This window comes from Falco peregrinus, chromosome 6 (genome assembly GCF_023634155.1).
Source record: "Falco peregrinus isolate bFalPer1 chromosome 6, bFalPer1.pri, whole genome shotgun sequence".
Taxonomy (NCBI): domain Eukaryota; kingdom Metazoa; phylum Chordata; class Aves; order Falconiformes; family Falconidae; genus Falco; species Falco peregrinus.
The window spans coordinates 2,647,599-2,661,770 of NC_073726.1; the positions used below are offsets into that span (position 1 = coordinate 2,647,599).

A 14,172-nucleotide genomic window follows, 5' to 3' on the forward strand; every position below is an offset into this window, starting at 1 on the left:
AACGTGCAAGGCACGGCGGTGCAAAGCTGCAGGACAGAAACCGTGCATCGACTGCAGAGGCGGTGCTTTGGATGGCACTTTGTTTAGCCTCTGTGGTTGCACAGGCTTAAGGACCTCAGGATCCAGAGGGCTGCAGGAAGCCTTTGAAATCCTTCCACCTCCCTCAGTCAGCGGGAGTATTCAGCGCACAGCGGCACCACGGCAGGGCAGTTATTTCCATGGGACTTGCAGTCTGTCTGCCTTTCCCCCACATCTGCAGCAGGGACACGGTACACTGAGTTAAGGCTTTTCCCACCCAGCCCAGAGCCTTCAGCGGTTCGTCAAAACTGATGAATCCTCCCCGATTTCCGCTCCAAGAATAAATAATTTAGGGATTCCAGAGGGATGTTCATTTTCCTACTATGTTTTGGGTGAAAATGAGGATCAGAATTTGGGGCTTTCCTATGTGGCAGAACTCAGGGGCGGATGCTGGACAGAAAGCAGCCGGCCTGCGGGGCATGACTGGCCACTGCAGAAAAGAAAGGTGGGGGCAGCCTGTCTGTCTGGCAGCTGGCAAAGGTGAGCGGGATTTCACCTGTTAACGCCTGCCTCTAGAAGGTGGGATGAGGTGAGGTGAGGTGGCGTGGCAGCAAGGAGCAAGCTCTGCTGCCCGTACCGGCAGCACCAGGCCTGAATGTCAGATGCTTCTGCATCAAAGTGGGGGATGAGAGTTTTCTCACAAGACAAATGTAGATGGCACTCAGCTCCTGCTTTTCTGCCTTCCCGTCCCCTACTTGGAAGTCAGCTCTGGCATTGCAGCATGATGGCATTTTCTAGTGAATCTAGTGAATGATTGTGTACATTTTCCCAGTATATATAATTATTGCTTGTGCACAACTGCTTGTAAAGTTCTTTATATGGATAAGCCCAGGCTGCATCAGCCATTATGTTTTAAGCTTTCAAGCACACAACAGTCCACCAAAATAAATAAATAAATTTAAAAAGCAGAGGTATTAGTCGTTTTATGGAAAAGACTAATTATCATTCAAGTAGATTTAATCATTCAATATTGCTGTGATGATTAAAACGACATAAGTTAACTTCAAAATAAGTATGCTGCCTGCAGTACACCTGCTCTCTTTAAGAGTATTTGATAATTTTAAGAGTGTTTTGTTGGCGCAGCAAGGGGCTGGTCTCACGGTCCCCCTGCTCTTAGGAGGCTCGCTCCGTGCAGGGGAACCACAGGGCTTGACCTGCGGCTGCAAAAAGGAAAAGATTTAGCACCTTACTAAGAGGTTTTTGCCAGGATGATTCTGTGAATCGCTCATTTGTGCCTTTTGTTTTATTGCTAGCATCCTCTCTTCACTCGTAATCGTACCTGTATTAACACAAACTACTAATACTACATATACATAGTGGTTGTACAATATAGAAATGAAACTCAACACGAACATATACAAGCAGTATTTTTATATTTGTATATCTTGTACAGGTGCATGCTGATTTCACGTTTGTATCTATCTAGAGATAGATAACCTCTGTGCGTAACGTGAGAGAGAGAAAGTATGCAGAAAATGTAGCATTTTAATGTTGGTAACAGTTTTAGACCTTGCTGAAGGTCTTTAGACCTGTTCAGCTAGCTGGAAGCGTTGATTTCATGCCTCAGCGGCAGTTTCATCAGCCTGCTATTGAACTTCCCATGAGTATTTCGAGCAAGTTGTGCTTCAGCTGAGCACCAGCAGCTCTGAGACCTGAACAACACAGACCCACTGCCTGGGTCGCAAGCAGGCACGCTGCTCTGCTGTCACCTTGATCAAAAGAATCATATGTATCGGCCCCAACATGGGGGGAAAAGCACACACACAAAGGTATAACTAAAGAAATCTGCATTGTTGGGGTTTCTTTAATGTGGTTCTTTGCTGCTCTGACTGCTTTTTCCCCGTGTCCAGCCCCGGGCGGGTGCCTGGGCTCGGGCCGGGACACGCAGTGCGCCGGGGCTGTGGCGGTGCAGAAGCGCATCGACTGCCACCCCCAGCCAGGCGCTTCCCAGGACGCCTGTGAGGCACGGGGCTGCACCTGGTGTGCCACCGACGTGGCCAACGCGCCCTGGTGCTTCTTCCCTGAGGACAGTCCCTTCGGCTACTCCCTGGGTGGGAACGCCGAGAAGACGGCCAAAGGCTGGAGGTAAGCGTGCGGCGGCTCCTTCGGTGCTGCAGGCTGGCCCTGCGTGGTGACCGCGCTGACCGCAGCTGCCGCGCTGGGGGCAGCGAGCCCGAGACCTTCCCCAAGCGGCCTCGCTGCCCTGTGCTCAGCTTGCAACAAGGAGGGTGCCGGAGGTGCTTTCCTGTGTGCAAGCCACGCGGAGCCGGGGTCCTGTGCTCACGCCGTGCTGCTGGTGAGGCAAGCAGGTGTTGGCACACGGTGGTCCCTCCCTCCCTGGGATCTGTGTCTCAGGAGGCCACGAGATCTCCTTGCTTTGGTAGCACCTATTTTATCCGTTAACAGCAAGGAGAACCTACGCTAACCTCAGAGATAATTTCTCTCGATAAGCCAATGGTTTATTTGTAAAGAGCTGGCAAGGAACAGCTGAGTTGCTCCCCCCGGCTGGCGCCAGGGCGGTCGCAGGCAGCTGGCGGTTGCGGTGGGCACCAGCGCGTGTTTCCGCCGCAGGGTACCGCTGACCAAGCGCCAGGCCTCATCCCTCTTCGGAAAAGACATTTCCCCCGTCATCTTAGAAGTGGAGTTCCAGACAAGGGACAGACTTCGGTTCAGGGTGAGTTTTTGGTGGGGGGGAATCACTTAACTAAAGCAACACACACTGACAGATGAGCTAACCCGCCCCCTCCCTGCTTGGCTTTAGCTCTACGACCCCAGCAGACAGCGGTTTGAAGTCCCACTCCGGATCGACTCCCCTGGGGTTACCTCCGATGAGGCCAGCTATGATGTGGAGTTCACAGATGATTCCTCGCGTTTCAGGATCAAGAGGAAAAGCACCGGCACCGTGCTGTGAGTACCAGACGTCATTCACGTTGTTTTTCACAGAAATTAAGCGTGACAGGGCAAGCACTGTTTCCCCACGCCCTATTGCTTGGGTTGGCGTCACACAGGCTGGGTGTGGCACAAACACAGATTTATACCGTGTGTTTGGAAAACGCTCATTATTAACAACAGTGTGTACCTGTGCAACAGACATTTACCTATGTGCATGTATGAAAAGCTGTTCAGCAAATCAAACAGCTTTTGAGGCTGTGATTTCACAGCTTGGGATGCTGGTAGACTCAACTCGTGAAAGCACTGAGCTAAGATTTTGAAATTCGAGGTGTTTTACTGCTTCAGGAATTGAGCACCAGATCTCCTGACGCTCTGCAAGAGTTAGGTCTAGGAAACTAAAGCTCGGAGGCACAGGGGCCATAAGCCTCTAACTTGCGCTGATTTCAGTGAACAGCATTTCTGAGTCTAGTTTGTCACTCTGCAAAAATGCCAGTTGTATTCTTAAGCTGGTACTGGAAGTTTACCTTCAGCAAAAGCTCCCCTCACTAGCAAATGTCACCAGGTGTCATGTTTTCCCATTTTCTTGGCTTCCACCAACACATCTCCAGTGTGCAATGCCACTTAGCAAGAGTCCCAGTCAAGGCATGCTCCTGCTAGTTGCATTTGGGGATGCTACAGCGTGGCATTAGCAGCAGTCTCTGGCTGTCTATGGTGACAAAGAACAGTGTTACAGACCGCTCTGAACTATCGCTGCTTGGCTCAGGCGTGCGAAGGAGCTGTGTAGGACGCAGAAATACGGGTACTCTTTGCATCAGGCTGTGGTTGGGTCTATATTAGCATTTTAATTCAGATCAGCAGCACCTTTTGTCGTGAATCTCTTGATTATACCCACCTCTCGTGCATTGGCTAACCTTGCAGTGGTCCTGAGGAGCATGGGTTAGGTCCCTTCCACAAGCCCTTCCTGGCAGGCGTGCTCTGGGAGGACGTGATCTGGCTGCTGACAGGCTGCTTCAGAGCAAGCCCCTGACACATGTGCGGCCGCTGGGTCCTCAGCACCAGCTCTGCCCATCTTGCACCCCACCACTAGTGCAAGCACATTCCCAGAAGGTCATTGGGATCCAAGTGGTTCGTTTTACACACTAGAAAAATCTAACAACCAATCAAGAAATGAAAAAATCAGCTCAGGTTTCCCCCCTCCCAAGAAATTCTTTGTTAAACAGATTTGAAACATAAGCATTACCTTGTGAGCAATGTGAGGCTGGCTTAAATCGTGTGATGCAAGTAAGACAGTACAGCCTCTAGAATGGTTTGAGTCTGCAGATGGAACCACCACACTGGGATTTTAATTAGCTGCCCATCCTTTCAAATTACGAACTTGTGGCATCTCTTTTTGTACACAACACAGTCAATTCTGTGAAGTTTTCTTTTTGCAGGCTATTGTAAGTGAATGCATTATGCATTACTCCGATAAAAAAAATAATTTAATTCCTCATTAGACTTAATAGCTTTGCAAAAACAGTGGGCTTACATTAAAGAGCCAGTTTTCTTCTCTTTATATTAAGAGATTTTTTTAAAGGCTCATTAATTGGAATGGTGATGTAAGAGGTGAATGCATAATGAGATATGGCGAGTGACTAGCTCATAGCCCGTCCCCATCTTCACCCGAACCCCAAGGGTTTAGCCGCGTTAGTCAGGGCATCCTCAGGCTTGGAGGTCCTAGCTAAGGGAAGGGCCCTGCCGTGGGGCAGACACAGGGTTTGACCCACCGAGTTGCCAAACGCACAACTCCAGCAAGGGGCAGAGGAGCACAAGCCGATCCCCCCTGAGCAGGTTTCCAGGAGGGCACACACGCTGGCCTGCCATAAGCCCAGGGAAGGCTCCCCCATACCCCGGCAGTGGGGTACCCCTTGTCCCCCCAAACCTGCACTCAGCAGCGGTGCAGGTGTGGGGTGCAGCAGCGATGTGCTGCAGAGCCCGGGGAGGGCACTTGTGGTTAGCAGCATCCAGCACTCGGCAGCAATGCTCTGCTGGGGAACATCAGCGCTGGAAAAGCGTAGGCTGCCTCCAGGCAGGTTGAGGAGTGCTCCTGAAACCCATCTGACCCCAAAAAGAGGAAACTGGGGGTGAATATGATGTGCAGTTATTGGGTTTTATCCTGCAAACAGTGGCAGGGCTGCTACTTAAAAGGCTTTCAGCAGTAGCGACAGAATTTTGCATATAGAAAGGGAAATGATATATTCTTGGGAATTTTTGTTTCGTGTGAAATGGCACAGCCAGTACTTATAGACTGAAGGATGACATCCCAGCAGGGAGCCATCCCTCTCACAGCTGAATCGTATTTGGAGTTAAATTCCCTGTGAGGAGCAAAAGTGCTTCCCTTTCATTTCCTTGCCTGTCCGTCCTGTCAGAGTGAGTGAATACAGATGCGAAGGGAAACCTCCCCAGCCTGACTTAGAGGGATTTGCAACATCCTGAGCCACCAGAAGAGCTGTGCAGGTTGAAGTTTTCTTTCAAAACAGGAAAGCAGGTTATATATCTTGGCCTAAAAGCTGTGGGCAGCTGTGTTTGCTTGACTGGGGAGGATGAACCCTCAGCAAGCCGTGTTACAGGAGACTCCCCACCAGTGACTGCACTGGCAGGCTGGGTCTGGTGGAGCACTGGTGGCATGTGACATGTTAAGTAGATTTTCATGTTACTTCAACCTGCCCAAAGGCAGGTTTGGATGCGTGGGAGGTGGGTCTGAGCGTGCTCCACAGCTGCAGCAATGGCTCAGCAGGACCTGCTGCGGACCATCGCCTTGTCCCCATCCCTATCCCGGGTGCAGTCACAGAGAAGGTGCTAAAACTCCTCTCTTTTCCTTTGGGCTCCGTCCAGAGGCGGGAGCGGCTGCTCCAGGGCACCCAGCACGCCTGCAGCCAGGTGCCAAGCTGCACAGCCGGTGGCCTCTGTGGCTGTGCCAGGTTGGGGCAGGCTGTGTGGGCAGGTGTCCCTGAGAAACAGGCAAGCACGTAACACCTGGAGGGACCTCACCCTCCTGTGTTAAGATGTGAACGGCCGTGGCCTTGCTGTCCTAACGAACAGCTGACGCAATTGCTAATCTTCATATGCACACAAATATTGCTCAGAACAGCAGATGTGGGCAAATAAAGCTTTTTCAACAGGCGCTGCAGTTGCACTCCCCAGGTGTGTGTGGGGGGGTAATAACTCATGTCTACGCCAGACTGGGTCCGAGCGCTCTGCTGGGCCTTTCTAATGTCTCTGAGGAGGGCTTTCCCATTGCAAAGCAATCCCAAATCCTCAGAAATCTGTTTTACATGGTACTCCTTATCCCTCACCAGAGCTTTGCACTGCTGGATGACACACCCTCCAAAAAAAAAAAAGCCTAAAACCCCTCATGATCTGTAGCGTGCTCTGGCACAGCTGGCGGTCCACGTGGGGAGGGAGCAGCCTGTCCCGAGCAGAAATGTGGTACAGGTTGTAGTTGTTCTTTCAAAGTCCATGCTTTTATTTCTCTCCCCTTCTTTCCGTGGTGTAGTCCGGCCTGCTGTCAGCATCTTTGTGCCACAGACTTGGCAGTGATGGGGTGCTTGACAGCAGGTCCCCGTCTGTCTGCTTGATGTAGAACCCTATCCCAGCTATGCCACTTGTGCACAAAGCCTCCTCCTCACGAGGAATGGTTTAATACCACACTGGGAATGTTGCAGGGCAGAGGCAGCGGAGACTTTGAGGTATTCCTGAATGTGCTTTACAAGCATTTCTCCTGCTTGCTGCATGTTGAGGAGCCTTTGCCGTAGCCAAGCCACCCAAGCGCCAGCTCAAGGAGGGCAGGACAGATTCAGGGCTCCATGTAATCACAATAACAGGAGAGAGGAATGAATTATGTGAAGGAGAGGCATTAACAGCTGATTGCAAACCTCACGCAGAGCCAGGAGCAAGAATAAAAGGCTGGGTCCCACTACATTTTCAGCTTGCTCCAAGGTAATCAGGTGACAGCCACTGCTTCGCCTGCATGGGGTGAAATTTAGATGGGGTCATGCAGGGAAATGATCCAGGTGCTGCTGGGGGGTTCTGGGACCAGCAGCTCTTGGGCTGCGTCCCTTTCTCCTTCCAGTAATGTTTCTTGGCTTACTCCCTCTTACCTTTCTCGTTCTCCTCCACTGCTGTCCTTTTCTCCGTCCTACCTTGCTCCTGCTCCTCTTCTGTACCCTCTCCAATGCTCCTGCTGTTTCACTGGTGGCCAGGGAAGGTCCTTCCCCATGCCATCAGCTCTCAAAAACCATGGGGGTGAAGAGGGGCCACCTCCACGTGTTTGCTGGTGATGGGCCAAGGAGGTCAGATGAGACCCAGGGGCTGGCAGAACCCCCACTCCCACGCAGATGTCAGGTGTTTTCTGTTTTGCTGGGAAAAACAGAAACCTGCAGCTGATTTGAGGCTGCAAGTCTTAGATCTGAACCATGAGGGACGGGGACTGGGGCCTGAGCCTCCCACCCCAGGGGCAAAGCTCCCAAAGTACCAGCCTTGTGGGGCGGTGGAGGCTGCAGGGAACCTCTCCCCGCTCCCACGATGGTTGGAAAATACCTGTTTTGGCAAATCGGTGTGATCAAGTGGCAAATATTTTGTCAAGCAATTTGTAACTGGCTTTAGTTTCATATATCCTCTCTCATGCTATCCTAGCTGATCTTGCAGCTCTACCAGTAAACTGGCCTGTCGCTGGCCAGGGCCCTGCAGGAATAAAACCAGGAGAGAAAAGACTGGGTCGTAATGAGGCAGGTGAGGGAGCAAGAGAGAGCCTCCGTGTTGTTTCATGGCACGTGCCCTCAGGTTGAGTACTGCTCTCCTTTCTGCTCCTGCCACTCGCAGCAGCAGCCACTGGAGGAGAGGCAGTGTCGAGTGTGAGCATGAAGGCTTCAAGAAAGCACAGATTTCCTCAAGAACAGAGAGTAAAAGTCTGGGAACTGTTTGCTTTAAGGCAGCGATAAATAACAAAGGCATCCTCATGTTGCAGTGTGTGGCTACTCTGTGGGACTCGTTGCCCCAGGGCAGTACTGACACAGGAGGCTTAGCAGGGTACGCGTTCATACATAATAAAAAAGTCATATGTATCCAAAAAAAAAAAGCCCAACTATTTTTGTCTCTATGTTTCACAACATGAGCTAATTCTATCAAAACGGCCAGAAACTTCCTCCATAAGGAGATTATTGCAAGACTGGCTCTGAGTGACAGCTTATGCTTTCCTCTGTGGTATCTGGCCCGGGCCATTGCTGGAGACAGGCTGCAGAGGGATGGACTATTGATTTGATTCTCCACTTCAATATCTTTTCCTTCATGATGCCATACAAATAATGGAAGGTAGAACATTTTTTCCAAGCCAGATAAGTGCTCCTTTCTCTCTATTAAAAGTTTGGAATACCTCGTTTGTTATCACACTTGGAAAGATACGGCAGAAATAACCAAAATCTAATCAATTTTTTCCCTAATTTCCAAAAAGGCTGCTGCAGAGTTCAGCTGCCTTTTTTATTGATTGTGGTAGTAAGCACAGACGCCACTTACCATGAAGATGTTTTTACATAAGCAAGGCTATTAGAATGATTTATAACGCTATTGTCTTAAACTGTAATTTTGCTGAAAGCAACAGGAGCAAATTGTGTGCATCATGGGTAGCTTGAGTTTGCTTCTAGTTTGTAACAGCCATTATTTTAGTCTTCTAATCATTAAGATTTATGTTATGTAGGCGAGAAGTATTATAGGTATATTGCAAGTGTTTTTCAGAGCAAAACCAAAGAATTGTATATCCAGCCACTTATAGGAGATGCTCTGATACTGTGATGATGAATACAGTAGAGGTAGAGCCAAATTGTGTCAATAAATGTAAATATACCTTGTAATTCTTTTTTTAAAATGTCATGTTTGTGGAAAATCTGTTGGTTACTCATGCTGACTTTCTCCACCTATTCGATAAATCACTGTAAAAGTAAGATAAGCATATAAAAATTCATTTTTGCTGTCCCAAATCCAGTGCTGCCCCCAGACTTACAGCTAATAAGGCTGTTGTGACACAGTGTGTCATGGTTTAAGCCCAGCTGGCAACTCAGCATCACGCAGCTGCTCGCTCACTGCCCCCTCCAGCAGGATGGGGGGGAAGAGGACTGGAAGGGTAAAAGTGAGAAAACTCATGGATTGAGATAGGAACAGTTTAATAACAGAAATATTATTGTATTAATAATAATATAAATAAAAATAAATCATAATATTAATAATGATGATGGAAAGGAAAATAACACAGAAAGAGAGAGAGAAATAAAACCCAAGAAAGACAAGCGATGCAAATGAAAGTGATTGCTCATCGCCAACCGACTGATGCCCAGTCAGTCCCCGAGCAGCAGCCCCCTGGCCAGCCTTTGCCATAGTTTTATTGTTGAGCACGACACTGTATGGTCTGGGCTATCCCTTGGTCAGCTGGGACCAGCTGTCCCAGCCGTGTCCCCTCCCAGCTCCTCGTGCCCCCCCAGCCCACCCGCTGGTGGGGTGGGGTGAGGGGCAGAAAAGCCCTTGGCTCTGTGCAAGCGCTGCTCAGCGGCACCGAAAACATCCCTGCGTTATCAACAGTTTCCAGCACAAATCCAAAGCACAGCCCCACACTGGCTACTGTGAAGGAAATCAACGCTGTCCCAGCCAAACCCAGCACACTGTGGAAACATTTTTCAGCAGTCTGAGAGCAGTGGAAAATCATGGACATCTGGGCTCTTAAGACGATGCTCCCCAGCAGCTGGAGTGAGCCGGGGCCAATTACGTCTGAGGCTCATGTGAAAACAGGACCTGTGCTCGTCAGTCCTTAAGGTGCTTTACTGCTTTATAGGTGACCTGCACATAGCCTGTGCCCTCTGAAAAGGTATGCCCGAGCTCTGCCAGGAGGCTTAGACCCACTTTTCTGATAGCCATGTGAAGTTTCCACCTGAATTTGCACACAGATACTATATTCATTGTGCTCCCTTTCACAAGGCTGTGGTTTTCAAAGGGTCTGGAGGCCGAGAAAAAGAGATGTTAAGAGAGGACATTTTCTGCAAGTGCCTGAGTGGGACAGGCGTTCACACCTTAAAGTAATGAGCTAATTTCTCCAGGATGCATTGCAAGAAGATGAACAAAAACCCTCTCCCAATCTAAAATTATTTTCAAACATCCAGATAATGCATGATTGCATGTCCTGACAACGTGTCATATATGTGTCCCAAGTCTGATGCTGGAGGTTTTCTAAGACCGCCTTTATACACACCACCAGCTGCTTGCTCACAGCAGGCGAGTCAGTGCTCCGAGCCGTGGCACACGCTGCGGTTACTGGTCTCCAATGACCTTCAGCAAAACGAACTCATTCAAGCAGGTAAATTGTCACGACCAGTTCGTATTACAAAGGACTGATAATTGCACTTCCAAACCCCATTTTATAGGGGCTTTTAGTCATCCCCCCCTCAAACTTTGTGACAATGTTAGTCATAAGCTACACCCTCAGCATGAATGGGATGTTTTTTCTATCTGCCTACCCACCTTCATTTAATGTTAGTTATTTCCCTGGTCTATCCCAGTTACATTCCGTTCCGGTGGCCTGGGTGCTGACTGCTGGATGTGAGACTGGGTCACTTGCTGGCCAGAAATGTGAATTTTCATACAGACCTTTTCAATCCTGAATGATTCTTTTTCTTCTGATAGGAGGTAAAAAAATAGAGAGGCTTACTCTCAAGTATGGTGCATGGTGTTTGGAAGAGAATGCTAGCTTTTGTCGTTCAGCCTTCCCAGACAGGCAGCAGGCAACTGCTTGCAGGCAATGGGCCAGGCAGACGTGTGGGGAGGCCGGTATGTATTTCCACAGGCAGGAGTGTTCCCACCACAGAGGCACCAAAGGGTTAGGACTTTCAGCAGTCAACCCAAGTGCAGCTATTACCCCTTGGGCAAAGAAAAGCTTCTCATCTTCACAGGCTTTGCCATGTCTGCCGGCTGGTAGGGGCTGAATTTTTGACAGTGAAAACCACTCAGCTATATTTTTAGCTTTTTTTAGATCACTTCTGTTGTCCGTCCTGTGACACTGTAATGGTGCATAGGACTGTCGGAGGAGAACCACACAGATCCCTGTGTACGTGGTGGTGTTTTATGCTCCCTCCTGTTTCGTTCCTTCTATCTGCTTTAAACCAGCAGGAGGGGAGGTGGGGGAGATATAATGTTTCTTTTATTGTCTCCAAGGGTTTAAGGAATGACAGACATAATTTTTTCATTTAAATGGTTGCTCTTGGCCAACACAGCACAAGCAAACAGATAAAGTAACACAACAGGTTACCACAGTGTGCTGCAGAGCACAAGGGCAGCCACTTGGGAGGGGAGGCAGAAGGGGAAAGCCTGTCCATGTTTTCCCTCAGATGGGGAAAACATAATGGTGCCCAGAAAAAAAAAGAGCGCACCTTTACCAGTCTTTTTATGTTGTAGTTAATGCTATATTTAGTGCATGGCTGCTCTTGCAAGCAGAGATCTACTGAAAGACGAGGCTGATGGAGAGCGATGGCTGGCGGCGCGGCACGGGGGGCTGAGCAGTTGGGAGGGGCAGCCCCCGGGGAACTGAGTGATGGAGGGGTGGGGAGCGGGGCGCTGTTTTGGTGATGCCATGCAGAAGCTGAGTGCGTGACCGTGGCCTGAGGGAATGTATGAGATCTAAAACGGTTTCTCTGTGCCATTTAAAGATGCGGTGGGGCAGAGGGGCTGTTCCAAGGGTAGTGCTTTGCACCACCCCAGTGACCCTCTTGGGCAGGGAGAGGACTTGCTGAGTGGAAGGAGCACTTTTAATGCCATGGTAACACTAATTGCTCTCTAGGATGGGAAATGTCAGTGCCATAATGTGGGTACCATGAATGTACAAAGCCTCATGTCCTCTGAAGAGACATCATGGAGAGTGCTCAATGAGTTAGGACAGATATTTAAGCTCTTCTCAAAGTATTTCCCCTCTGGCATCCTTTGCTTTATGCATAACCCCATGGTCTGCTCAGAGCAATGACCATGCCTGCCTTGGCACAGAGCAGAGCTACGTGACGGCGTTCCTTTGGATAGGAGCATAGCTCCAGAGCCCATTCCCATCTGTACACAGCAGCATCCTCTTGCAGAAAGGCCTCTGTTTGCCAAGGGCTGGATCCGATTCCCAGGGATATTTTGCAAGCGTTAACCTTGCTATAAGAAAATAACCTTATTCAGTACAGTGTGTAGGTGGAGGAGATGATGGAAGGGAGGGAGGGAGGGTTGCTGCTGGCAAAGAACCAAATCAAGACTTAAATACAAATTCTTATTTTTCCTGCTTGTGAGAAAGGTCAAATAGGCTTTTTAAAGAACGCATAGACCCTTCAGTACGTGTGCTTGGCTTAGGATTTGTCTAGGACATTTTAGGGATAGACTGTGCCTGCTTTTTGCAAGGAGAAGCAGGAGGGTGCCTTGGGTCTGTCTCTGGGCATCGCCGTGAGTGGCTGTCCTTGCTTCCTCATGGGAGGACAGAGCTGCCTGAGGCCAGCATGGTGGGAGCGGCGGTGCCTTCCCAGTCCTCCCAGCAGTGGGGTCTTGTCCCCCAAGCAGGGGTGCCGGTGGCACGGGTGGCAGCCAGGTCTCACCAGAGAGCACTCCCCTCCTGGGGGTGGTGCTGCTCCCTGCCAACACAGCCTGTCTTCCACTTCTCTGATTTACCGGTCAATTTAATCAACCATTTAATTTTGTCAAAATCATTGACAAAAGACCACTAAAAGGAGAGTTATGCCACTTCTATGCTCTATGGCTTTGGCTCGTTTATTTTAATTAGCTGTAACAAATTCATGGTTAAACAAGGCTCAAGAGGGTGCTATCTAAATGTGGTACTCATGGCATACACGGTACCATTAACAAAACACTTCTCCACGGCTTGACTATGCTCTCCTCCATCTAGCTTGCAGCTCATTATAGCACTAGAGATAGGAAACAGAATGTAACACCTAATTAAATGTGAGCCTGTGTCTACAGTTGATTCGATAGAAATAAAGGCATTAAGCTGGTGAGAGAAGCAGGAGAGGGCCATCACAATAAAAACATCTAATTCAAGCAGAGTCTGGAGGAAGCTATCCCTCCGCTTTGGGCACCTGCATAAAGTCGGGGATAACAAGAGTATTCAGGTCCTGATCCAGCAAAACATTAAAAAGTAAAAACTAATAACAACTAAATGTCTGCTGCTCTCATTAAGGATTCTGAACCCCACTGTGTAATAACAATTTTTAGCTGCCCTGTTGGTTGTCATAGAAATAGCACAAGCAACCACTTATTTTGGTAATAGGATTATAGATAGTGTCTTCTGTTATTTTAGTTGTTCTTTTCAAAATTATACTGATGCATTCTATTGTATAAGTAGATGAGATATCTGCGGCCATTGCAAGATGAATTTAATGTGTGATAGGTTAAGTATGTCAGAGGCATGCACAGAATTCAATGTTTTTTTAAACAGAGCTACTCTCCAAAATGCATAAATAATATAAATAGCCAAACGTGAACTTAAAATGACGCATACCAAATATAAGCAAATTAATCGTGTCTCCCTCTATTTATCACAGGTGGGACAGTCCCCTGGTTGATCTGTTTTTCTCCAACCAGTATCTCCAGATTACAACTACTGTGCCGTCCACTTCAGTGTATGGGTTTGGTGAACACGAGCACCCATCTTTCAAACACAGCATGGACTTTGTTACTTATGGCATGTTCAGCAGGGATCAGGCACCAACGGTAATTCACTTTATGTAAGGTTTTCCCAAGCTTTTATCACCAAAAGGAGGTGGCAAGGCACAGCTTTTGCCAAGGGAGCACCTCTCTCTGTATGGTAACACTGCTAACGTGAACCAATGGTGAACACAGAGTGTCACAGGTTTTGTAAGTTTTAATTAAATGACAAAACCATGAGTCATTTTGAGGGGACTTTGAAACGTTTCATCAGAATCTTTCTCACGGCGTAGTTAGTTTTCAGATAAAAGTATTTAATGTGCCAAGATCTTTGTTCAGGAAAGCGTTTAATTTCATGCTTGCATCAATCCCTGTTCATCTGTACAAGCTGGACTTCAGCAGGACTCATTAGATGTTTGGCTAAACTCTGGCCAGTGGCTGATAAATCTATTTTAGCTAGCAAAGCAGTTTTTACCGGTGCCATTTTGGAGGGTTTGGCAGAAC

At 48.6% G+C, this 14,172-nt stretch overlaps 1 protein-coding gene across 1 annotated transcript in view; it reads left to right on the top strand.

The window, feature by feature from the left end:
• The window catches only part of LOC101912408 (sucrase-isomaltase, intestinal-like), a 61,874-nt gene that overhangs the window by 1,276 nt on the left and 46,426 nt on the right, over positions 1-14,172 (top strand). The window contains exons 2-5 of the mRNA XM_055807579.1: positions 1,929-2,163; positions 2,650-2,752; positions 2,840-2,985; positions 13,566-13,734. Coding sequence (XP_055663554.1) covers positions 1,929-2,163; positions 2,650-2,752; positions 2,840-2,985; positions 13,566-13,734 — 653 coding nt within the window. The remainder of the gene's footprint in view (positions 1-1,928; positions 2,164-2,649; positions 2,753-2,839; positions 2,986-13,565; positions 13,735-14,172) is intronic.